This window comes from Pinus tabuliformis, chromosome 7, assembly GCF_031772625.1.
Source record: "Pinus tabuliformis cultivar Carrire ecotype Pingquan chromosome 7, CPIR1, whole genome shotgun sequence".
NCBI classification, from domain to species: domain Eukaryota; kingdom Viridiplantae; phylum Streptophyta; class Pinopsida; order Pinales; family Pinaceae; genus Pinus; species Pinus tabuliformis.
In genome coordinates, this window is record NC_142293.1 from 774,681,197 (window position 1) to 774,708,630 (window position 27,434).

At 40.1% G+C, this 27,434-nt stretch overlaps 1 protein-coding gene across 5 annotated transcripts in view; it reads left to right on the forward strand.

Annotated features, from left to right (window-relative positions):
• Positions 1-27,434, forward strand: part of LOC149249873 (pto-interacting protein 1-like) — a 218,144-nt gene that overhangs the window by 133,597 nt on the left and 57,113 nt on the right. For all 5 annotated transcript variants that reach the window (XM_089458815.1, XM_089458816.1, XM_089458813.1 and 2 more), the window contains exons 4-5: positions 13,148-13,398; positions 13,620-13,746. In XM_089458815.1, coding sequence (XP_089314941.1) covers positions 13,148-13,398; positions 13,620-13,746 — 378 coding nt within the window. The remainder of the gene's footprint in view (positions 1-13,147; positions 13,399-13,619; positions 13,747-27,434) is intronic.

The window sequence follows — 27,434 nt, forward strand, 5'->3', positions numbered from 1 at the left end:
ATTGACCAGATACATCAGGGACCCTATGAGCTATTTGTACAATGTAGGATCTACTTCTTTATCTTTTGATGCATCAATCTTCTTCCAGTTGGTGATCATTGGAGTAGCCTAGGTCTACAGTCCTGCATTCTGAACCTTTTCAAAATCGCTATAGCGTATCTCTCTTGCCCAAGGAAAATTTCACCCTTTTGCTGCCAAACTTCCAACCCCAGGAAATAATGAATTTGTACCAAATCCTTTATGTCGAATTTTGTGGCTAGGTTCTCCTTGCAATATTTAATGACCCTGGATGATCTTGTTAGAAAGAGATCATCCACATATAAAACTAGGATTAGAGGCTCATTCTCTACAACCAGATAGTAGAGTTTAGGTTCTGTGTCACTCTTGACAAATCCAATCTTCTGCAAGTAGCCATCAATTCGACTGTACCATGCTCTAGGTGCTATTTAAGCCCATACAAAGATTTCTTCAATTTGCATACATGAGATTCCTTCTCATGTGTCTCAAAACCCTCTGGTTGTTCAATGTATACTTCTTCTTCTATCAACCCATTCAAGAACACCGTCTTGACATCCATCTGGTGAATCTCCCACCCTATCTGAGCTGCAAGGGATATCATGGATCTAATAGAAATATACCTGGTTATTGGGGCGAAGTTTTCTTCGTAGTCTATCCATTTCTTCTGAGCAAACCCCTTAGTCACAAACCTGGCTTTGTGTTTTTCTACACTGCCATCTGCAGCTTATTTGACTTTATAGAGCCATCTCGACCCTACAACTGACCTATCCTTAGGCCTAGGTACCACTTCCTAGACATCATTGACCATTATGGAACTGTATTCCTCCACCATAGCATCTACCCACACTTGATGCTGAATGACCTCCTGAAAACTAGAGGGTTCTCCAACCTGAGCCACCAAGGCTTGGTATTTGTCTCGCTGTCTATGCTCCCTTTTCTCGTTCCTGGGCGCCTCGACAAAATTCTCTGCATCTCGTAGTATCTGTCGAAGTTCTCAACTCATTCTACCACTGGTAGTGGGTATATCTATCTGCTCCTCCTCTTCCTGAGGCTCCACCTCTGGAGTTGTCTTTAAGAGAAATACTAGTGCTAGTTTCTGCTGGTCGAAGTGGATAGACCAACGGATCATCCTTTGACTGCTCTTCGGAAGGCATTTCTCGGGATTTTCTGAAGGCTCTGTCCTCCATGAACTTTACATCCTGTTGAATTACGATCTTCCTATTCCCCAAAAGATAGACTCTATATGCCTTAGCATTCTCGTTATATCCTACAAGATATCCTTTCTCCATAGTCTGATCCAATTTCTTCCTCTTCTCTTTAGGTACATGGCAGTATGACAAACTCCCAAATATCTTGAAATGACTCACCTCAGGCTTCTTATCGGTAAAGACACTCTTTGGAGTAATCTTAGCTAGTGCCCTGTGAGGAGTCCTGTTTTGGATATACACTGCCGTGTGGCATGCTTCTGCCCATAGAAACTTGGGCATATCCTGATCATACAACATTGCCCTGGCTGCTTCAACAATAGTCCTGTTCTTCCTTTCTGCTACTCCATTCTGCTCCGGATTATAAGGGGCTGTCTACTTTCTTCTGATGCCTTCCCTTGCGCAAAAAACAGTAAAGTCCTTGTCGATGTATTCTCCACCATTGTCTGAGCACGATAGCTTTATCTTCTTTCCTATCAGATTCTCAACTAGAGCCTTGAACTCTTTGAATCGACCAGAAACCTCATCCTTGGTTTTTAGAAAGTAGATCCAAGCCTTTCTGGAATGGTCATCAATGAAAGTGACGAAATATTCGGCATCACTAAGAGCTTTTGTGGACATGGGTCCGCAGATATCCGAGTGTATCAATCCCAGAACACTCTTAGCTCTATTGTTGCTTCTGGAAAATGCTACCTAGTGTGCATCCTTTGCATACATCATCTCATTCAGTACTTAATTCTAGAACTCCTGATGCTGTTTTCTCGAGAATTCTTAGAGCCCCATGGTGTAAGTGTCCCATTCTCTTGTGCCATAGTTCATTCAAATCTTTATCCCGACTGCTGCCTATCAGTGCCATTGGAGATTCTAGTTGTAATCTATACAGCCTGTTACTCCTGATTCCAATCTGGGCTTTCTTTTTCCAACTCGAGTGTTTAATATATACTTTCTCCTTAATGAAGAAAATGTCATAGCCCTTGTTTTGAAGTTGAGATACAGAGAGTAAGTTCATCCCCAATCTCGACACATGGAGCACATTCGTTGCTCGAAGCCAATCCCTTGCTTCTGTTTGAAAGACTACAATACCTCTTCCTACGAGGGTGCACTTTGCCCTATTTCCCATGGTGATTTGAAAATTCATCCTTTCTTCCTGATAATTCGAAAAACATTCTCGTATTCTTGTCATATGCCAGGAAGCTCCACTATCTATATACCAAACCTCAGAGGAGGCAGAACTCGCTAGGCAAGCGACTTCTTCTTCCAGTTTGGAAGCTAACATAGAATAATCGTGATCCATGTTCTTCGTGCTCTTTGGAGATCTGTGTGAGTCCCTTTGAGTTGATGCCTCGACATCATGCCCTTGACTCATAGTAGATTCTTCAATCTTGTTACCTGATCTCTACTCTGATACCATGTGAAAATTTCTAACACAAAATTCGACTGCAATAACTGATTTATTTCACCTACTTATTTCTCACAATAAGTTATTTACGAAACCCTTAAGTAAACATTAAAATAAATTCTACTGCAGTCATCACATAATTACATAGAGAAAATAACAGCGATATACAAGCACAAGAATCAATCACATCAACACAGTTGTTTTTGGACAATTGTCCCCGGAAAAATCCAATGTGGGAAAATTGATGCAATGGATGAAGGTTTTATTAATCTTCAACAACAATCACTTTACAAGGAATGATTCCACAGAAAAACTGAGACACTTTTGAGAGAAAACACCTGAGACAAAGTTTCTCCTTCTCCAGGAGGAGTTCTGACACCCTGGAGACCCTTCACCCACCTTTGCATCACTTCTGTGTCACTCTGCGTCTCCAATGGAGTTGTCTCCTTTCTCTTCTCTCTGCGCTGTCTCTCAAATGCCCTGTGTCACCTCTTCCTCAATCACTGACTGCTATTGATGCCCTCCTCTTCCTTCACCCTGCAACTCTCCCTCTAAAATCGAACTCCTCCTTGAGAATCGATTTCCCTCGGGGTGCTGAGTATTTGCCCGGTGTGTCTCCAAATGACTCTCAAGTCTTCTCTTCTACTTTTCCTGTTGATGAATCAATGATCGAGATTAAGTCTCTAATCAACGGCTAAGATTAAAACAAACTTGATCTTTGTCTCTTAGAAGCTTCTCACCCATATCTTTATTAACACCCATTAATATTTTTATTTTCCTAAGTTTATATTTAGGAACCCATTAAAAATATTAATTATTTTAATAACTCCTCATCTGGGCGGAATTTCTCCAAACGGTTTTTGGGTCTTGATGATCTCATGTGTTCTAGCTCCTCCACAAAATTTCGGAGCTAGAGCACATCCGATGTTACCCAAAATCAACAGGGTGCTCCCCAACAACCCTGGTATGGACACTTTAAGAGGGATTGTCCAAACTAACAAAACAACAAAAGAAAGGAAAGAAGCGAGGCTCACGTGGCCGAGGAAATAAGAGAACCTGAGAAGAAGTTGAAGAAAGAAGAAGTGAAAGATCTTTACTATTAAAGAAGGCACCCTATCTGTTAGGTTCTCTGAAGATTGGTCTTTCCTTTAGGATAGTATGCATTGTTGTTTACTATAGAAGAATTATGATTTTGTATGGCATCATAGATAAAAGCATGTGATAGTAGCATACTTAGAGTTACTTTGTAGAGATCATCTAGTCTTTAAGAATAGATAGATAGACCATTTTGCATATTATTCATCCAGGCATTATCTAACATTATGTTAGAGGCAGTCATCTTGCTAAGGTGGATCATCATGATCCTGTAAGAACCATCATTTTTGGAAGGTTCTTGGAAGAAGCATTATGACAAGGTTAGTATACATTCCATATAGTATGGAAACAATATTGTTGAAGGGATGAAGGAATGCAATGGGTCAGGTTGCAGGCTCATTATGAGACATATAACTAGATGATGGAATAAGAAGCATAGGAATGCATATTGAAAGTAACTCTTGGATAAGATTCATATGTGTAGAATCTTGTAATATGCTTTGTATGGTTATGTGATGCCTAAAAGGGAAGAATTTGACTTACTCAAGAATAAATAAAGAATTAAGGCCTTCTCTAGATTATGTAAAGTAATGATTAACATTTAGTATAATCTCTGGACGAAAAGCTCTAACTTGGTAAGCAAGTTTGATCCTTGGGCACTCTGATGCATGAAGGAAGATTTGTGTGGAAATGAACCATGAGGATATTGGATTTCAGAGATCTGTGGTCTGTGTTATTTGAATTTCTGATCGGAGAACCCACAGTAATGGAGTTTTTACACCAACGTTTCGAATCCCAAATGGGATCCATCATCATGAGGATGTTGATGCTTGGATGAGAAAGTCATCATGGTGAGGTAAGTCTAATTTTAATTATTGTTGGTTATCTGGTTAACATACTATTTTGCTACCTGGAAGGATATTGTAGAAATACATGAAGAGCGTTGAGTCAAGCTCAACATAGCATACTTGGCAATTATGAAGTCAAGATATATTCATCTTGAGATTGAAAGGTAGCAGCGCGAGAAGATAACCTGAAGGTCAACAAGGGAGATCACTTTCATGCAGGAGTTATGACCAACTTGAAGTCTGGAAAGGCTCAATGTAATGGCTTTGTCCATGATGTCAAGATGAAAGTGATGAACAAGAAAGATGACCTAAATCCTATCACAAGATTGAAGAGTGAAGGTGGCTCTATGATAGCTCGAAAGAAAACATGCTCGATGCAAAGAAGAGAGGGAGCCATGTTTCTATGAAGAACAAGTAGCTGATATCCTTATAAAGACAAGCTAGAAGGTTTGTGATGTTAACTTCCCAAGTATAAAGGAAGTCTGGAATCTTCTTTGGTTTTGAGAGGGGGGAGCAAAGGAGTCTCCTTAAATAGGAGCAAGGATCTATTCCCTGGGTAAGAGGGAATAGTGATATCCTCTTTGGTTGAGAGGGAGTGATGTTGGACATCACATGTGCATTATCATCTTCATGTATCAGGCACTTGACCAGGACTAACAACCATAAGTCTAAGTGACGGCTTTCAAGAGAGAATGGTGGAGGATTGGATAAGTATCTGTGGTTTCCTTGAGGATAAAGCATCCAAGAAAGGAAAGGAATCGACACTCGTTGAGAATAGGACAGGTGTCCAAGATAGGAGTGGTTGAAGAGGACCGATATTCTTTGAGGATTTCAGTTTGGAAATCCAAGATAGGATAGTCCTAAAAGGGCATACCTTGTGAACATCCAGATGGGTATGTGCCTCGTAAAGGTAGTGCGGTATCACACGCAAAACCTTCCAGCATAATGCTCTCAAATGAAGTAGAGCTTGTCAATTTAGGCTTCAGTGACAGTGCTGGTCATAATGACGATGCATACAATTTGGCTTATCAATCCGACTCTTCTTATGAGAACTCTTCAATTTGAGAATAATGTTGTACTGGTTGTACAATTATGAATTCCTCCCTAGTTAAGAGGGAGTGTTGGAAATATAACTAGTTTCGGTCTTCATAATTGTTGTTGTACTCATTTCAATATATATCTTATGTAACAAACAAAAGAAGAAAATAAAAAGTTAGTATGGGTTTTGTTGTTGCCTAAAGGGTACACCTAAGGCACAATGCTCAGAGTAGGGGTTGTCACTCTGATCCCTACTCACTCTATTCAAGCTCTCTCCTAGACAAGCTAAGGGGGGTAGTCCCTAAAGGTAGAAGGAAAAGGAAAAAATGTTGGAACAAGAAGTTCTAAGAGACTAAGGGGAAGGCAACTACCTCTCTAAGTAACTTGAATTGGGATTAATTGGCAAGTGTGTTTATTAAATGAGCAATGTGTATCTTAACAAGATGGATTCAATTGAGATCAATATAGCAATAACAAGATTAACAAATATTAGTGCCTTAAGACAATGCTCAATAAAGATTAAACTACTTGCAAAATTGAAATATTTCAAGTTACAAGATAAGCAATGCGTCATGGGAAGCATTAGTGCAAGGAAATGGCACAATATTAAAGTATGAGCAAACCTGCAAGAAAAATAACTTGTACTTCAAAAGAAAGACAAGCACACGAATGGCAATATGATATTACAAGTAAAATATAATGCTCAAAATTAATAGTATGCCACAAGAGAGAAAGTTAGACAGATGAAATGCAAACTAAGCTATGTGAGATGCAAAGTCTTGGTTAATTTTAGTTAAATGCCTAATCTAGATGAAATCCTTCTCCTCAATTGTTTTGAAACAAGTCTTACACAAGGTTGTAGAAAGAAGTCTAGGGGAAGGAGGCTAAGGCCTCATTAACAATACCTACCCTGGAGTTCTAACAACCCAAGTGCCTCCGTTCCTACAAGGGATTTCCCACAAGAGAACTGCAAGGTCACCTGTTTTAACCGTTGAGTAAGGGTCAAGCTTCTCAAATTGGATGAAGAAGGTGGTCCTAACTTTCTATCAACCAAGCTTATGCTTGGAGGTAAATTTTAACAATGCAACACTAATCTAGAATGATGATGCAAATGCCAGATTCAATTAGATTGCTTCAATGAGATACAATTTCACCAAGATGCTTCAATTAGATAAATAGCCAATTCACTTGTTTTTAAGAGATTATTCACTTATTTAGATAGTTGAGATAAGTGAAGAACTATATGATACAAATACAACTAAGGATGGCAGATGAGATTGCTAACATGAATCTACAAGATCACTACTTAGATCAAGATGAGATATGCGATTGCAATTATACCAAGTAGAAAATTAGCAAATGAAAGCTAAGAGATTAGGAAGTGAAATTGACATGCAATGATTTGCAATGCAAAATGCAATATCCAAATTAGAGAGGGTTAGTGAGTTAGTAGATTCTCCCTTTTAAATAAGCAGAGAAGGATGCCAAGGGGTCTAAGTCCCAAGCTCCCTCAAGAGAAAAGATGCTCCTTTATTATTATGATTTTACGATGAAGATGTCCTTCAAGACGTGAAAAATGACTCTTTCCAACTTAAGGAGAAATACAATGTTTAAAGAAATTCAGTAATAATTCTCCTCAAGCTTGGCAAGGCTGATCCCCTAACAATTTTGATTAGAAATATTTGTGAAACAATGGATCACACCCTCACTAGCTCACTGTCTCGCAAAAGAGATGAGCTGACAGTCATCAGTTGGAAGTTCAGGAAAATTGATAAGTTTCTGCAAAAGAATGGCTTGAAAACTTCAGTGAAAGATCCTCTGCAAAACAACACAGTTAGCAGTGATACTAATGCTCTCAGCTTAAGGAGCAAAGAACTGCAATATTTCTTCAATTCAAAGCTCTAGAACAATGAGTCTATGTAACAAAGAAGGCTTGAAAATTTCAATGAATATGTCTCCTACAAAACCACAGAAATAGACCCTCAAAACAAATCACACCAGTGACCAAATTTGGCACAATTTTTGTGAGAATTTTTATAGTGAAATTTTGAATGATTAATCTCAAAAAAATCTCTCAAAATGAACGCGAGCCTTCGTCAATTTTTTTTTATGCAGCAGATATAAGACGGCTCCTCAAGGAGCCCTCGGCCCTTAAGGGAATGATCACGTTTCATATGCAGTCTTCCTTTCAAAACCCTGGTAGATAAACAGGGAAATTTTGTCACAAATTTCGTAATAGAAAACCCTTCGAATATCAGGTCTTTTCACTGCAAAATAAAAAGGGTTAGCGTTTATATAATTTTGCAATGGAACTAAGCCCTAAGACCCTGCTGCCAAGCAAGAATTTGACAAATAGGCATGCGGCCTACCAGGAGAAGAGGCTAGGAAATTTTTAAAATTTGTGTGACAATTTATAGAAGACTTCCGGGCATTAAGAAATACAAATCAATGTGAAACCCCTCCAACTGAATATGCTTCAAATCAGAGGTATGGAAACCCTTCTTGAGGCTCACGGCTAGGAGAAATAATGCCTCCTAGGTCTACAACTAGGCTTCAAAGTAGCTTCAGTACCAAAATGGCCACTCCAAGCTTCAAAAAACAAGTGATCAAACACTTGAAATTTATGAGTACAGGCCTGCAAAACCAAGGGTGTATACAACCAGAGCCAACAAATATTAAGTGTAAGCAGGCCTGCAGCTAAGCTAATCAAAGGCCAAATAGGCCTGCGGCTAAGCATGAAATAGCCAAAAATGCATGTGACCAGCCAAAGGAAAGAAAATGATCCAAACGTGAGCCAAAGAATAAGTCTATAGACCTGCAAAATCACATCCAAGTCAGGTGAAAGTCAGTGCAAAATTGCTATGGTGAAACCTTTTCACAAAAAATTACAAAAAATGCTAGATCAAGGGTTAGAAGGCTATCAGCTATGTCTAGGATGTGAGTGTTCAAGTGTTGAGGCAAAGGAGGCCTAGATCTAGGCCCTAAGAAACAAATCGAATGCTTCTAACCCTCATGACCTTGAGAGGAAAGGAGGATCTGCTAACGACTGCCTTTATGGTGGAATAAGCCCTCAAACCCTAGGCGCTAGGCTAGGAGAGGTTTAGGCCCTTCAAAAATTGAATCTTCCTTTAAATTTTAGGACCCAAACAGCCGCAATAATGTAAACAAATAAAACCCTTACCTTTATACTTTTGATCTGCAATAAAACAATGTTAGAAACCCTAATGGCTATATACAAAAATGGAGAAATATTCACAAGGATTGGAGAAAAATATTTACAAAATAAGGTACAAAAATTTACAATGATTTTAATTCTAATTAGCAAATCTATCAATTAAAACCCTTGATTAAATTTTAAAAGATTTTTGGAGATAAATTTAAATAATTTTAGCAAAGAAACCCTACAAAAGTTTTGTTCGTTAAATAAATATTTAAGGAAAATAGAGTGGGTTCTTCCACTTCAATGCTCAAGAGTGGGATGGTTTAGCCGAAAACGTCCCCTCATGCTTGAGATCTATTTCAATCAAATGTTTTCTACACAATTTAAAGGAATTTCGTTAGATCCACATGGGATAAGAAAAATACAATGGAAGAAAGTTCTAGTAGTTAAACCGAAAACAACCAGCCACATCCAATCCTGAAGCATTCTTCATATCCAGTCACCAGTGCAAGATAAGTATACACTAATGATTCTATAAAAGTAAAGAGATAACGAATATAAGCACACGCAGAAATTAAAAGCTCAGTGAAACAATATTACCATATCTGTAGAAGAAAAACACCACAATAATTGACCCCAAAGACTTTTTCTTTATTATTCCAAAATAGAGAGCTTCAATAGCCAGTTGCTAGAGTACACTAATCTTAAGATCAAAGATGTTACAATGAGGAGCATATGCTTCCTTATATAGAGAATAGAGAGATCTAGATCCCCCTCCAAGTGGAAAATGGCTGGGTCCAAAGATTTACACAAATTTGGCTTGATCCTGGAGAATAACAGCTAGTTGATGCTTGATACATGCCAAAATTAAATCCCGACCCTTGATATGGAAGAAGAAATTCGAATTTGTTGATGAAGGCTTTGATCCTGGTCCAAAAAATATTTTTTCCAACCTTTTTTCCTTGAAAAATGTTCTTTGACTTAACCACCATGGTCCAAAGGTTTGATTTTTCTTAAAAAAGTCAAAATTTTCCTTTGATAGAGGGCCTCAAAAATATTTTCCAATTTCTTTCCTCAAAATTCCCTCATTCAATTTAACCACCTGGACCCAAAAAATCGATTTTCCTTGAGAAATTATTTTTTTTGGTCTGGGGAATTTTTTGTGCAATTTTTCTGCCTTGGAAATGAGTCCTTCAAATTTAATTGTCCTTTGAAATGTCCATTTTCTCCAAAAAATCGTTTTTCCACTTGGAGAGGATTTTTGTTTTCTCTCATTTTAATTTTTTGACCATTTTTTGGCTAATTTTTTGCCAGAAAATAAATTAAATGACTATAGAGGGGATTAAACATATTTTCACCCTCAAAGTGGGTCTAAAAAATATTTAGGTGATGATGTCTAATTATGATTAATCATCCACCTAAAATATTCCTAGACAACACTTTTTACATCAAATATTACATGAACATCCCATATAGAAGGGGAATTTTAACAATTAAAAGCAAGGGAATTTTAACAATTAAAACATGACCTCTAGACAACCAAAATCCGCGACACATGATGTCAGATAGATGATCTAATATGAGAATTTACATAGACTCGATAACACTAGGACTACACCTAAGACCTTACCATTGAGCCCCACTCTAGCTTTGGGGTATGTGTGGGAGAAAAACTCTGCCAATTATTTGGGTTAGAAAATGTGAATAATTGGCAGAGGGTAAAAAACTCCCTAGAGTGAAACTCTTTGTTAAGAATCAAAGGCTTACCTAGATGTTTTTACATGGCTTCATAGTCATATTAGAATCATTTTTACATTGTCCACACAAGGCTATAGAATTTGGAATTACAACTTTGATAAAACTGTTGAAAGATGATGATGATATCGGGATGTCTGACTGCTCGAACATGAAGGAATGCTTTGAAAAAAATGTATGCTGCTATAGGGTAGTTGACATAGAGTGGTCAACAGGTTTCATGCTCTTTATTGAAAGTCTTCTAGGTAAAAGAATGTTCTTCATGCTTCTAGGGTTTGTTAGGTCATAAGATTTATTGTCATGAGTCAAGAGAGTCAACATCATGTTTATAAGACCCTTCCGGGCAAAATATATCTTGTAAAAGAATTTATTTTTAGTCTAGAAAGTCCTAGAAACCTCCAAAGTACAAGTCGACCTAAAGGAGGGAATTCGACCCCTTGGAAGGGCTATGTAAAGGAGTAGTTCGACCTCATTTGGTACTCACTCATTAACAAGTTCGATCTCAAGAAGAGAAGTTTGATCTGTAGCTGGGAAGCAGAAGAACAGAAGAATGCAGGTATAGGAGGAGAGGAGGAAGAAAATCTTGTTTCTGGGCTAAATCTCTCACACGTGCGAAAATATAGGGTTATTGCAACTACAAAGAGGGCCAAAACTGTGGGTCCGAATTGCAGGAGAGCGAAGTGCAGGATCTTGTTGCTAGAGGAGAGAATACTCTATCTTGACCTCGTTGACCTTGGGAGGATCTGTGTTGCTCAAATAAGAACTCTTGAAGAAGCTAGATTAGGGTTTTTGCAACAACTACAAGGCCGAAATTGCAAGGCAGAAGCTGTGGTAGAAGTTGCAGCTAGAAGCTGGTTCTCTTAGAAGGGCTGACTTGGTACTTGGAGGAGGACTTGGTCTAGGGTTTGGGTCTTTGTTGTCTCATTTGAAGCAGATTCTATAAGAAGAGAAGAGTTTCTGGGTTTTCCCCTTGGAGGGGTTTTGCCCTGGCTTGGAGCCTAATTTCTGTGTCCACTGTCTTTATTATTTTTCTCTTGATATTTGTTTGATGAAGAAGATCTAATAAAGAAACACAAGAAGAATAATAAAGTTCACAAACAAGTATTAAGGTTAAGGAAAATTGGAATTAATAGCTGCCACTTTGCATTTTCCAACAATTGCTGGTCGAACTTACTTGGCTTTCATATCAGTTTGGTGGGCCGGTTTGGTACTGATTTGATCAAGTCAAAGCATGACTCTCCAGTTCGGTACCAAACTGGCCCTACTCGGTCGTTTCCATACCTATTCAGTTGAATAGATGCAGGACCCCTTTTTGGCTGATTGTACAAATAAAATTCAATAATTTTTTTTTTCAATAGGAAAACAAAAAACCTAACTCCTAAACTCAAGCAATTTTGGAAATCAATGGTAATGTTAAACTCGTAAAATTATCCTTTTACATAAATTTTTAACATTACCATTAATCACTTTAGGACATTTGAGAGTGGTTCCAAGTTCTAACCTTATCAGACTTCATATGGAGAAAGTAAAATTTCACAGCCCACTCAAAATTCAGCAGATTCAGCAGATTGTTGGTATAGATTGTTGGATTTATGCAGCTTGATGTTGTTGGTATTGATTGCTGAAATCCTCTGCCATGGCCTTAGCAAAAATGTACCCTTCACTCAACCCAAATCATTGGTTAGGCATGCTAAGCTTTTTCTACCATATTATAAGGTTGAGGAGTCTAAAGAATCTGACCCAGAGGATGATTTTGCAGCTCCTGCTGATGATCACATTGCAGCATTGCTAGCATTGGTGATGAGTTTGATGATTGATCATGTTGATCAATGATTTGTACCATATAGTAGGTCAGTAGCTTGTAGCATGTTTTTTGGGACTCATTGATTGTGTATTTTGTTGCTGATATGTGCACTCATTTCCATTTTGATATGTTCATCCTTACATGGCATATATATGAGCGAGCTTTAAATGCTTTGTTTCGAATGGTTTGGAATCTAATAAAGTTTAATTATTTCATGTATTTTTTAGTGGACGAAGCCTTTGAAATCAGACTGGTCTGAGTCAATCCGAGTTCGAGTTTCAAAACTAGGGTATCGTCTTATGCAATATTTCTTTTCTGATGTTAGGAATTGTTACAGAAAGTGTCTCACTAGCATCAGCTGCAGCCTGCAACTGTGCATTTAATTAAATTTTGAACTTGGCAGGCAGATCAATTTGTTTCTCAGCTCTTCAGAGTTTCATAGTCTCAGTCTCTGGAATGTACTACTCATTAGTATTTTTTGTGAGAATACGAGGCAGACAAAACTATTTGATGTTTCTTTCAACTTTGATTTCTTGATTAATAACTTTACTTTTTGAGTTCGTCTACTATTAGCTACTTGCTTCCATCTACAACGAGTTTCATGTTCTATAGTGTGTAAAATATTGAGAGCTTATGTGTGTGATTTTGGATATGAAACTTTTGTATTGCTCCACAGTTTACTCATCCATTGCCACTGCAGCAGGAGTTTAAAATCTTTCTCTGTCTTGTGTTAATTGAAACTAAATCTTGATTTATATTCTCCTAAAGCTCAATGTATTTGAAAACAGTAAACTTTTTTAAAAGTTTTTCATAGGTATTTTGCAGGAAATGATGGAGTTTACCAAAATGCAAACACAGCTCTGAGGAGTGGTCAAAATGTAAAACTTCAGCCTATTGCTGTTCCTGAAATCACAGTGGAGGAATTGAGGGAGATAACAGAAAATTTTAGTTCAAAATCGCTGATTGGAGAAGGTTCTTATGGTCCGGTATATCATGGTATCTTAAAAGATGGCCGTGCTTCAGCTATTAAAAAGTTGGATGCCAGAAAACAACCAGATCAGGAATTACTTGCACAGGTGGGACAGAAATGGTACTTTTATCATCTGGAAATGTGCTAATTTCAGGTCCATTGAATTTCTTGTGAGAAATGTGTTTTCATTGCTCTTCTTTTCTTTGTATTATGTAATATAATATCGTTTGTGTAATTCTCATGACAAGAAGTTTTTAAGTTTTATTGTTATTGATGTACTCAGCCAAATAAGAGCCTAGATTAAGTGACATTTGGATCGTTTTATAGGTTTCCATGGTTTCGAGGTTGAAGCATGAAAATCTGGTTGAACTGGTTGGGTATTGTGTTGATGGAAGCTTGCGAGTGCTTGCTTATGAGTTTGCACCTATGGGGTCACTTCATGACATCCTTCATGGTATGCTAACAAGTGCAGTTTTCCTCTCTGTCTCTGTTTTTTTTTTGGTTAACAATTAGAATTGGAATAAAGTGGTTTTTGATGGTGACTAGTGCCATAAGTTTATCAAAGATTATATGTGTAACTCTTTTGTAAGAAATCATTTTCATTTCTCGAGTAGCATTCTGTGATGGACTGATTGTTGATTGCTCAAAAGGTGTGGAAAGTGGAGATTTTAACTTTTAATGTCCGACATCCTCTTATTCTTTGATACTAGCCTTTAGGCCAAGTAATAAAAAAACATAGCTTGACTGTGTCAATATCTTCTTGAAGTACACACAAATGTTAGATTTATCATGGCACACTCTCTCTTTCACTAAATATTATTCATAAATATATATACCTAAATTACAGAACTTAGGATATATTATTAAAAGGTGCGTCACATAATGACATGGCTCTAAATGAAAGGTCACCTTGAGGCCTATAGATACCAAGGCCATTTATCATTGTAAATCATCATCTCTCATATTTTTGTTCAATATAATATTTTAATATAGATTCTTTTATGTTATCCCATTTATTTTAGATATTCAGTTTCTGAATCAAGTTGTTCACGTCCTATTTAGAAAATTGCCTTTGTTCATTTCACTCACACGCACAAGAAAAGCAATTCCCTAAAACTTGTCCATCGTACATTTGCACATTCATAGAATTTATTGAACAAAAAACAATCCCAAATTTGGAAAAATGAGAATGGGTTTCAGATTGTAGCCAAAATTATGCTAATAAAAATAATAGTTTGCCCCATGTTGTGTGTAATCTTAATGTTCCTTCTCATTAAAATCAGCTAAAGGAGATACACAATTTTGCAATTTTGGAATAAATACGATTTTGGTGCCAAACTTAGGAAAGATGGGTGAAAAAGGGAAGTTCGATGGATAGTGGAAAGTGGGGGCCACTCCAAGGGAATACACGTCCTTTGAAGAAATTTGACTTAGGGGAGAGAGGAGGTTCGATGGGTGGAGCCCACATGGAGCAAGAGGTAGCAAATTATAAATAGGAGGTGAGGCACTCATTTTGGGGCTTTTTGATAAACCAAGTTCTCTTGAGCTGCTTAGCCAAGGCAACAGAGTGTTGTTCAGCGCAAGGGGATTCCAAGCAAAAATATCCACTCTACCTTTGGTGCACTTAGAGTGCCATCCCTAGGGGAGCTTCTTTCACCTTTAGCAAGCTGCTCCTAGAGCTATTGCAGGAGTTTCGAACAGCCAGTTCAACCAGTGACGGACACAGTTAGAGAAATTCACACTTGGAGGACCTGCATTGAGGAGGAGAAATTTCGTGCTTTTAGGGGAATTTTGGTCTAGTGGTTTGTTGGAGATTTTGGGTGGCTGCACAACAAATTTATGGGGTAATTCTACAGGTGGAATTTGTCACTGTAGGGCCTGTGTAGGGGCCATTCTATGCAATTTCGCAGGGGATTGAGGAAAGGGGATTTCGCTGTGAGGAAGGCTGGAGTTGGAAAGTTTATTTTGGAGAGAAATTTCCCGAGAGATTGGGAAGATATCCTTGGTGGGATTGAGGGGCTCTTACAACTATTTCCAGAGTGTGTACTATTGATTTCTGGTAGCACCAGATGTGCTCAAAGCCTCAAAATTTGCAGGGAGGCTAGGACACATCTATTCCAGAATACCCAGAAATCGTTTTGGGAAATTCCAACCAAAGATAGTGTTATTAAAATAATTAATTATTTTTAATGGATGCCTAAGTCTAAACTTAGGAAATTAAAATAATTAAAGGGTATTAATTAAACTAGGTGTGAAACTTCTAGAAGAACTAGAAGACGAGGATCAAGTCAAAATGATCTGAGCCATTGATTAGAATCTAATATGGGCCTTTGATTGATCAACGAGAGGATTATAAGAAGAGGCTTGATGGGCATTTGGAAAACACATTGAGTGAGAGACGAGAGATCGATTTTCTCAAGAGAGCAGTGCAGAGCAGCCAGAGAGATCATCGAGGAGATTTCTTGCAGTGAGGGGCAGGGATAGTTTTCCGGTTGGAGAGTTTCCTAATCTGGTGATACATTACAGAGGAGGCAAAGAGAGATCTAGAAGGGGCAGCGTAGAGCCATGTTGTGCAGCGTAAAGCCACACTGAGGCAACGCAAAGCCCTTGAGGAGATATGTGATCTTACTGAGGAGCGGATCAGATCTAGTGTCAGGATCTGGGGTGTGAGACCGGAGGGCCAGAGGATAGAGCATCCAGCGAGCAGATCGATCAGGCAGAAGGAGGGACACAATCCCCAGAAGGTGTGACGCAGAGAAATGCAGTGTCTACGCAGAAGCAGCTTGGGGCTAGCCATTCAGTGGCTGGATCAGGGTCAAATTTCTAGTGATAGTGTGAGGTATTTTTTTACTAATTCTCCGCCAGTCAAATTCTCTGTATCAGATAGCCAGTGAGGCATCCAAACACTGTATTTAGAAACTACTACATAATAATGCAAGCCCTCAGTTGCTGCACCAATTTTCCTGCATTGGGTTTTTCTGGGGATATTTGTCCAAAAAAACGGTGTCAATTGTGTGTGTGGTTATTTCTTCTTGGTTAATTCTTGTTTCTGCATATAATCTAATTAGTGAAAGCCGCGGTTGTAGTTACTTCGATATTTATAGTGTAATCCAATGAATAACTTGTATGAATTAACAAGTAGGAGAAGTCTAGGCAACAGATCGAATCCCTAGAGGGATTACGCAATCTAGGTCAGGAGGGCAAGGTTCTTGAGGAAAACCTCTCTCTGAGGGAGTTGAAAAAGAGGTAAGATTTCCAATTTGTGATTTGTTAGTGGCAGAGGGAGTAGTGCAGGAAAAAATTCAGCGCAAAGCAGTCTTCAGGTGGGACACTGTTTTCTGCAGCAGTTGCTGGGTCAGAAAAGCGTCAGAAGAAGGAGAAGACACTTTTTGAGGGAATTTCTTCCTCAGTGAATTACGAGCCAAGGAATTCTATTTCTCAGTTGCTGAGCAACAGTAGTAAGGAGCAGATGTACTAACTCTAGCAGGGAGTGTGTATATCAGCTTAGTAGCTGTGCAGAGGAGAGGGAGTAGTTCGAATTTTTTGTTGGACAAAGCATCCAACTATGTGATCTGGAAGGCTAGGATCTCCTGCTTTCTAGATGAGCATGATCTCAAACCTATGTCAATATTTTGGTAGTTGAACCTGCCGATGCAGATCCAGTCAAGAAGTATAAGGCAGAGATGTCGAAGGCCAAGCGGTTAATCTTCGACAGAGTGAGGGATCACGTTGTATGTCACATCGCTGGCAAAGGGACGACCAAAGAGATGTGGTATGCCTTGGCTACATTGTATCAAGGATCTTCTGAGTAGCGGAAGATGTACTTGGAGGAGAAAATGAGATCTGCAAGGATGCAGAAGGGGGTACACATTGATCTGTTCGTATCGAAGCTTCAGGAAGTCCGAGATCAGTTGGCAACTGTAGGGTCATCACCTCAACCTACAAAGATGGTATGGCTGGCCCTGAATTTAGTCTCAGAAGAATGGCAAGTACTTGTCCAGAGTATCTTGGTCAGAGATAAATTGCCGGATTGGGAAGGGATGTGGGCCACTCTTCAACAGGAAGAGATGAGGTGAGACTTAGTCGAGTGCAAACTTGATGAAGTACCAACAGTGTGACAAAGCCCAAGGAGGAGGAGAATGCAACCCTTGCATCAAAGGGGCATCAGGAGCAACAGAGGCGGAAGAAGGACGTCTCGAAGATCAAATGTTTCCGGTGTGGTGAATCTGGTCACTACGCTACGCAGTGTCCTCCCAAGAAGAAGGACAAGGATGAGAAACATGATCTGTAGGCTACAACTGCAAAGATTTAGGAGGAGGAGTTTGCCATGATTCCCAGATACCTCCAGGGGAGAGGTGGGGTGATCTAGTATCGTAGTTCGAAAGAACTACAGATGGGTAGGATCCTTGAGGAGTCCATCTCCTGGATCAATACCTTGCTACGGGAGCCCATATTAGAAGTATCAAGATGGACTAGTGTCAGTTGGTGTGTCGGAGTGACAGTTGCAGTAGCTAGGAGCCCCAGAGACTGAGCAACACAAAGCAGAGTTTGCAGCAATGCAGTGGGCATAGTGCAGAGTTAGCAACAACACAGAGACTTCAGAGGGTCAGTGCTGAGACTAGCGATAGTCAGAACTCCAGCAACAGATGCATCATGCTGAACATCCTTGGTTCAGTGTTTTGGATGTTTTTCTATTGCAGATGTTGCAGTGGCAACAACAACAGAGTTGCAACGCAGATGCAATAGTTGACAGCAGTTCAGTAGAGACAGTAGCAACACAAATGCAACACAAATTAGAGTTGTGCAGTGGTTGGTGGGAAGTGATGTTAGACATCAGCATTGTAGAGGGAGATGTTACAGAGTTAGGGTGACGCTTTAGCAAGTTGCATTACTAGAGCACATTCCTTGCTAAGAGGGAGTGTTGATTTTTGGTAGCATAGGATGTGCTCTAAGCCTCAAAATTCGTGGCGAGGCTAGGACACATGTATTCCAAAATACCCAGAAATCGTTTTGGGAAATTCCACTTGGAGATAGTTTTATTAAAATAATTAATTATTTTTAATGGATGCCTAAGTCTAAACTTAGGAAATTAAAATAATTAAAGGGTATTAATTAAACTGGGTGTGAAACTTATAGAAGTAGATGACCATCAAGTCAAAATGATCTGAGCCATTGATTAGAATCTAATCTAGGGCGTTGATTAATCAACGAGAGGATTGTAAGAAGAGGCTTGATGGGCATTTGGAAAACACATTGAGTGAGAGATCAAAGATCGATGTTCTCAAGAGAGCAGCATAGAGCAACCAGAGAGATCATCGAGGAGATTTCTTGCAGTGAGGGGCAGGGATAGTTTTCTGGTTGGATAATTTCCTGATCTAGGGATATATTGCAGAGGAGGCAGAGAGAGATCCAAAAGGGCCAGCGTAAAGCCACACTGAGGTAGCACAGAGTCCTTGAGGAGATTCATGATTTTGCTGAGGAGCAGATCTGATCTAGTGTCAGGATCTGGGGTGTGAGACTGGAGGGCCAGAGGATAGAGAATCCAGCCAATAGATCGATCACCTAGAAGGAGTGATGCAATCCCTAGAAGGTGTGACGCAGAGCAACATAGTGACTATGCAGAAGCAGCTTGGGGCTAGCCATTAAGTGGCTAGATCAGGTTCGAATTTCTAGTGATAGTGTGAGGTATTTCTTACTATTTCTTTGCCAGTCAGATTCGTTGTATCAGATAGCTAGTAAGGCATCAAAAGATTGTATTCAGAAACTACTGCATAATAATACAAACCCCCAGTTGTTGCACCGATTTTCTCGCATTGGTTTTTTCCAGGAACATTTGTCCAAAAACAACGGTGTCAATTGTGTGTGTGGTTATTTCTTCTTGCTCATTTCTTGTTTCCGCATATAATTTAATTAGTGAAGGCTACAGTCGTAGTTACTTCGATATTTACAATGTAACACAGTGAATAAATTGCATGAACTAACAAGTAGGAGAAGTAATATCAGTTTGTTGCAATAGGGATTTGTGTCTCCAAATTTTCACATGTATTGCCTATCAAATTAGGCAATTCACACTATTTTGTGGGTCAACAGATGCTTGGGAGTTGAGCTGTTTCCCTTCTAGGTTTTGCTGAGTAATGTTGGGAGAAGCTACAACTGCAATTTCAGGAGATTTTAGGCACTACAGAGGGACATACTCATCATTCTTAGTGTAGCTGCAACTGTAATTTCCTGGGCTGACGCAAAGGGACACAGGGCAAAGGGTTCCAGCTCTTGGGGACATTTATATCACCTAGGTTTTGCTCCAGCTTGCTTATGCAAGCCCAAGTGCACTTATTCCATGTTATAAGTACTCCATTCAACTCAGAGTTTAACAAAATGGCTCAGTGGTTGTTCTGATTTTTGTGTAGTGTACTTGTACACTGTGTTTGTGCTTAGTTTCTCTATTGTTTTCTAGTGCATGCTTCTGTTATACGTTTAATATTTCCATTAGAAATATTACAGTGGTATCAGAGCATGTTTTTGGCTAGTGTGGAGAGATAAAAGCAGGTAATGCCACCCAGGTACCTAGGAGTTGGTTTCCAGAAGGGCCGAGGCATGGGAAGAGGTACAGGACATGGTAGAGAGGGAGGGTAAGACCCATTTTCAGATACTGAGGTGGACAATTTTAGGGAACACATGGAGAATCAAAAGGGTTCGGAACAACCTAGACAAGGGGGCCAGAATCAAGTTTTTGGAGGAGTTGTTGCAATGGATGTAACAGTCACCCATAGAAAGGAAGTAGCTCTTGGTGACCTCATTGAAAGCATGGGTATATAGAAAGTCATTTAGCATGATAGAAGATAAAAATAATTCATCATACATCATCATCATTAGAAAGGAGCATTTGCAGGATGAGGATAATCAAGATCCTCCGTTGGAATCTTCATTTGAAGGTTCACCTATACTTGGAAGCAACAAGTGTCTCGCTGATTATTCCACCTTGTGTGGGATCCATTGTTTAGAAGGATGATGATATGAGTGCTGTGTGTCAAAATGGTTGAAGAAATTCGAAGCTAGGAAAGGAAGTTGCCGAAGTCTAGATAACCAAAAGGAGAAAAAAGGCATGTGTATATTTGATAGATTAAGTCATGTCATCATATAGTTGCAGATAGCATGGGTAAATGCTCTAACTCATGAGCATGATCGAAAAAGAAGGATATCTTCCTTTGGAAAGATGCATGAAGGCATATGTTTTGAACTAGTTCACATATTTACAAGATGAAATCAACATAATATGTCCTCATATGGAATATGAGGTGGTTGACAAAGATGAAGGAACTATGTATAGAAGTTCTTGGGAACAATATGTGAAGAAAGGAAGAGGAGTTCGTGAGAAATGCAACTATGGTCACATAAGATAAGTGATCAACATCCGATGGCTAAGACATCTCCATGAAGACAGCATGAAGACTCTTATAAAGTCTTTAAAGGAAGGAGACCCTTGCCATTGAATGTCTTGGAGATGTGTATATGAATGTGCAAGATGTTGATGTTGCAAGCAAGCAGATGTTATGATGAAAGGCCATCATAAAAGGTAACTTTGATTTGATGTTCATTTTGATTTTTGAACAACAATTGGTTGGGTTGAAACATGGCTATCGAAAGAGAGTTGTAGATGCGACCTACAACTGAGAATGGTGGAAGAACCTAAGAGTAACATGACTTGGAAAAGGTTGATGGATAAAGAAAAGGCAGATGTGGACTAGAAGATCACTTTTCGATGGAGAGAACGATAACATGACTGATATGGCTCGTGAAGGAAAGTGATGGATGGCCGATGCCCTACGAAGAGAAACTAGAAGATAAAGGCTCCATAATGAGGAAGATGAAATTCGTGACATTGAAAGGAGGAGCTCTACAAGTAGCTGAAGGTACCATGATCTCCACCAAAGAGTAGAGCGCTGTTGTTGGAATCAAGTCCCTAATTAAGAGGGAGCTTGGACAAGTCCCTGGATAAGAGGGAGCTTGGGTATATTCCTTTTATAGGAATGAGTATATCTTCCCTAGTTGAGAGGGATAGACACATAATTCTTGTCTTCATATTATGAAGAAAGAATGGAGGATTGGGTAAGCATCTGAGACTGATTTTGATACTCTTTGAGGATGAGGTAGGGCATCCAAGATAAGAGTAGTCGAAGAGGAAATTCCTTGAGGATGTGTTATTCCAAGATAGGAATTGTCCTAAAAGGACATACCCTATTGTTAATTTTAGGTATGTTCTATGCTTAGAGCAATTTATTTCAATTTTCACAGTTAGCTCAATACCTTTTCCAGATTAGCAATCACATCAGCATTAAAGTAAACTGCAGATAGAACATAAACATAAATCGCAGAAGACAAGCCAAGACAAGAGGACACAAGATGTGGCGCTAGCCAGGGACAAACCCCAATGTGGGGAACCCTTGATCAATTCTTCTTATATGTTCTTCAATAGTTCAACAGATAGAGAGAGAGATAGTATGTTTACACAGAAGTCAACACTTTGACTTATCTAGATAAGAGCATAGATCATCCCTAAGAAGATGATACATGAGATCAGTTGAAGACATGCTACTTCAACTGATTCTCCAAGGTCACTCCTTCACCTATCGTTGTCTTGCATTTCATCATCATGCTGCACCTCACTGCGTTGCACCATGCTGCACCCATCATCACTATGGTGCATCTCATCACGCTTCATTAATCATGACTGTACCCATCACTGTAATGCATTATGTGCCATTGCTACACCATGTTGCCATACTGACCTATGCTCTGGCTGCACTTGCATGCTTGTTGTCCCTAGGATGCTTGTTGTCCCTAGCATGCTTGTTGTCCCTAGAATGCTTGTTTTCCCTAGCATGCTTGTTGTCCTTAGTGTATTTGTTGCCAAGTACTATACAACTGTCCCAATGTTTGTTAGCTGTCCTTGCATGCTGCTCTCCTTCGGAGATAGATGCTCCGACAGTTCCCGATAGTTCCGGGAGTTCTGGCTGTTCCGGGCAGTTCCCGACAGTTCCGTTAGTTTCGGCTATTCTTGGCAGTTCCCGGCAGTATTGACAGTTCCCGGCAGTTCCCGACAGTTCCGATAGTTCCCAACAGTCCCCGGTAGTCCCGGCAATTCCCGACAATTCCGGCAGTTTCGGTAGTTCTGGTAGTTCCGACTGTTCCGGCAATTCCCAGTGGTTCCCGACAGTTCCCGGCAGTTCTGGCTTTTCTCTGCAATTCCGACGGTTCTGGCGTTCAGTTCCGACTTTTCTCGGCAGTTCCAGCTTTTCCGGCTATTCCCGGCAGTTTCGGCAATTTCGGTTATTCCCGGCAGTTCCGGCAGTTCTGGCTTTTCCTGACAGTTCTCGGCAATTCCGGCAGTTCCGGCTTTTCTCGACAGTTCTGGCTTTTGCCCTCTGGATTAGGGCAGCGTTATCCCTTAGGATCTCTCCTCCTACTAAAACCCAAAGAGAAGTAGAGGAAGAGATCCCAAGTGTGTTGAAATGACTTGAAGGCCACCTCTATTTATACTAAAATGTTGAGCACAAGTGGGGTTTATTTGGTTGTAGGCCGACTTTGATGAATTGTCCCATAACACAAGTAAATTCATATCTCCATGAATACTTATTGGAATCGGATGATCTTTTCATCAATCCTACACCTCTCGATGAGAGGGATCCAAGAAAAATATCAGCTTCCATTAATAAGATGACCCACATGGAGTTTGGCCCTAGTTGCCAATTTTAACACTCTCTCTCAACTAGGGAGAATTCCATCTGTTGATCCATATGTTTGACTGTACTATCTCTGCCATCAGTGCCTTGCACTACTCTAATCTGCTGAGCTCTGCTTTGCTTTGCTCTTTTCTGCTGAACCATGAAGAAGAAGAATTGATTGAGAATGTCTCATACCATTCTCTTCTGACCCAAAGTCAGTTTCATTTGAAGAGAGTGTGTCACATCACTTTTATTGACCCGAACTCTGTTTTATTGATCCCATATCAATATCACAAGAGATTGTCTCAAATCACTCATACTGATCATATCAGTTTCATTGATCCCAGATCAATGGAGGTCATCCTAGCATAAGGAGTACGGTAGATACAACGATGCATCCATCGATAGTACTACTATGGTCCCTAACCCCATTTCCCTGCTTATTGATCAGATGAGAAGTACTTCCCATGAGTCCTAGACTTCATGGGTAGGATGCCTCAACAGGAGAACTAATCATCTTGTCCACAGGAGAACGAATCATCTTGCCCCATAGTCGCCATGGGAGAACTAATCATCTTGGCCCACAGGAGAACTAATCATCCTATTTCACAGTTGCCACGGGAGAACTAATCATCCCGGCCCACAGGAGAACTAATCATCCTGTTCCACAGTCGCCACGGGGTATCATAGGGGAAGGTTGAACCTGTCATCTTGTACACAGTGCACTACCACGGGAGGGTGAGTCGCCCTGTGGTCGTATGTTGCTCCAGTAAGTACCCCAAGCCCCCCAGAGCTCCTAGAGCTTAATGCATGCAACATGCAAGACCCTTATAAGAAGGTCTCTCAACGACTCCAAGTCGTTCGGGAGAGTCACAAATTTGACCTTTCCCCGGGGCTTTGACAAAATGTTTGCGACTTGTACATCAGTCTTAATGTGATGGAGCCTCCTCGCTCATCGACTTACCATATCTTAGATTAGGCAATATTTGATGTTTATCTGCTGGAGCAATCATCGAATACGAGATCCCTCAATAATCGAATCCCCCCTGGTTGTCACAGAGAATCACAGTGGTATTCATCATGTGTACAAACAGCTCACTTAAGAGCTTTTGCAACCATGTAGCTTCACACGAGATCATAATCGTAGCTATGTATTCGGTCTTGGCGGTGCTTATAGCAACCGACTTCTGCTTCCTACTCATTCATGATATCAAAGTAGAATCCAAAGAGAACCAACACTTAGAAGTGCTCTAGTGATCCTCCACACTGCCTGCCCAGTCAGCATTCGAATAATCATGCAGTTTCATATTTCCGACAGTGTATCTCAATCCATGAGAGATTGTGCCCCGAAGATATCTTAGAAGATTCTTGGCACCAATCTAGTGAGGCTCAACCAAATATGAGCTCACCATGCTAACTACAAAACATGTCCGGATGGAAGTTCACCAAGAACATCAACGCGAATGAGTTTATTAAACTCAGAGGCATTTCCCAAATCTGGTCCGACATCACTACCATATAACTTTTGAAAGTTAAGATCCTCGAGGTAGTCACAGGCTTGTAGTTTATCATTCCACATCCGGAATCCAACTCCCTCTTACTTCTGCAAATGAGAGGGTTTGCTCCTGTCAGAAATAGGTCGTCCTCATAAGGCATCGGTATGAGAGGTCTATCATCCACAACCTTCAAACAATGGTTTGGATCGGCTTCACTCTTAGTGAATCTCAACTTCATCTGACAGCTATCAATCCTCTCATACTACGCCCTGGGAATTTTGCTTAAAGCCATAGAGGGATTTTTTCCACATGCATACATGAGATTCCTAATCATGTATCTCAAACCCCTCTGGTTGTTCCAAACCCGTGGACCTGCTACATGAGGGGAATGGTCCCCTTGTAAGATTTTCCTTTGGTACATCTTAGACATGTACTTTCATGCTCTTTTTGAATTCAGGTATCCCTATCACCATTTGACTCATAGACCTCCGGTGCTATGTGTCAATGGACATGGTCGCCAGTGGACTTCCTGCAACTTGATACAACCCTGAACTCAAAAACATCTTTGAAAATTCTATTTTCAAACATGTACCTTTCCATCGATGAGTGCCACCCTGTAACCTTTGACTTCGATTGTCGAAATGGACACTAGGTTCTTCTTGCGATCAAGTACATAAACGAGATTCTGTAAATGAATCGAGTTACCCTCATTCAATTGAGGGGTAAAATTCCCTACGCCCTTTCTGGGATAGGTGGCATTGGCTCCAAGTATAATTCCACGATTGTTTCCATCTCTACCAAATTAGAGAGTGCACCCTTCTATCCGATGAAGTGCCTTGAAGCACTATAATCAATAAGCCAAATTCCCAAAGAATTTCAAGGAGAGGGACAATACAAGATAACGCTTCTTTATCTTATAAAAAACAACATTTGATTCTTCATACCTGGGGCCCCTTGCTTTCTTTGAAGATTCGACCATTTCCTTGATGACTTGCATTACTTGTCGTTCCATTGATCATTGAAGATGTCCCTGGAATGATTGTTATCTTCATCAAGAGATGTGTCTCGGCCATTCGGACACTCCGTTGCATAATGGCCGAACTTATTGCAACCAAGGCATCTGCCTTTCCTTCCACCCTTAGATCCAGACTTCCCAATGAAGTGATCTTTAGGTAGGCCATCAGAAACTTTTGCTGCGCCATTCTGATAATATTCTCTGCTTCGACTTCACCCTCGTTGAATTTGAAGAGGGATGAGGAATCCACTGATCCTTTTGTCCTTTCCCAACTTGCTTCGGTGATTGCTCTTTCACTCTTGCATGGGCATTGTCTTCACCTCAGCTTTGATACCATGTTAATTTTAGGAATGTTTTATGCTTAGAGCAATTTATTTCAATTTTCATAGTTAGCTCAATATCTTTTCCAGATTAGCAATCACATCAACATTAAAGTACACTGCAGATAGAACATAAACATAAATCACAGGATACAAGCCAAGACAAGAGGACACAAGATGTGGCGCTAGCCAGGGACAAACCCCAATGTGGGGAAACCCCTGATCAATTGTTCTTATATGTTCTTCAATAGTTCAACAGATAGAGAGAGAGATAGTACGTTTACAACATGAGTCAACACTTTGACTTATCTAGATAAGAGCATAGATCATTTCTAAGAAGATGATACATGAGATCAGTTGAAGACATGCTGCTTCAACTGATTCTCCAAGGTGACTCCTTCACTTATCGTTGTGCTGCACCTCACCACGCTGCACCATGCTGCACCCATCATCACTATGGTGCATCTCATCACGCTTCATTAATCATGATTGTACCTATCACTGTAATGCATTATGTGCCATTGCTGCACCATGTTGTCGTACTGACCTATGCTCTGGTTGCACCTTGCTTGCTTGTTGTCCCTAGCATGCTTGTTGTCCTTAGCATGCTTGCTGTTGCACGCTAGCTGTCCCTTCCATGCTAGCTGTAACATTACATGCTTGGTGTATTTGCTGCTAAGTACCAGACAACTGTCCCAATGTTAGTTAGCTGTCCCTTGCATGTTGCTCTCCTTCGGAGATAGATGCTCCAACAGTTCTCGGTAGTTCCGACAGTTCCGGCACTTCTTGGCAGTTCTCGACAGTTCCGGCTGTTCCTGGCAATTCCGATAGTTTCGGTAGTTCCCGACAGTTCCGGCTGTTCCGGCAGTTCCGACTGTTCCGACAGTTCCCAACAGTTCCAGGCAGTTCCGGCTTTCTCGACAATTTCGACAGTTCCTGTAGTTCCGGCTTTTCTCGGCAGTTCCGGCAGTTCTGGCTTTGCTGGCTATTCCGGCAGTTCTGGCAGTTCCCGGCAGTTCTGGCAATTTCGGCTATTCCCTGCAGTTTCGGCAGTTCCGGCTTTTTCTGGCAGTTCCCGACAATTCTTGCAGTTTCGGCTTTTCCCTACAGTTTCGGCTTTTGCCCTCTGGATTAGGGCAGCGTTATCCCTTAGGATCTCCCTTCATACTAAAACCCAAAGACAAGTAGAGAGGAAGAGATCCCAAGTGTGTTGAAATGACTTTAAGGCCACCTCTATTTATACTAAACGTTGAGCACAAGTGGGGTTTATTTGGTTGCTGGATGACCTTGATGAATTGTCCCATAGCACAAATAAATTCATATCTCCATGAATACTTATCGGAATCAGATGATATTTAGATCAATCCTACACCTCTCGATGAGAGGGATTCAAGAAAAATATCAGCTTCCATTAATAAGATGACCCACATGGAGTTTGGCCCTAGTTGCCAATTTTAACACCTATGAACACTGTAGGTTTTAACCCTGTACAGAAATTACTTGCATACGAATTCTAAAACACAGAAAATAAACAATGCGAGAGCATAACACATAAAACACATATACATAGAGATTTTCCCCTGGATCCC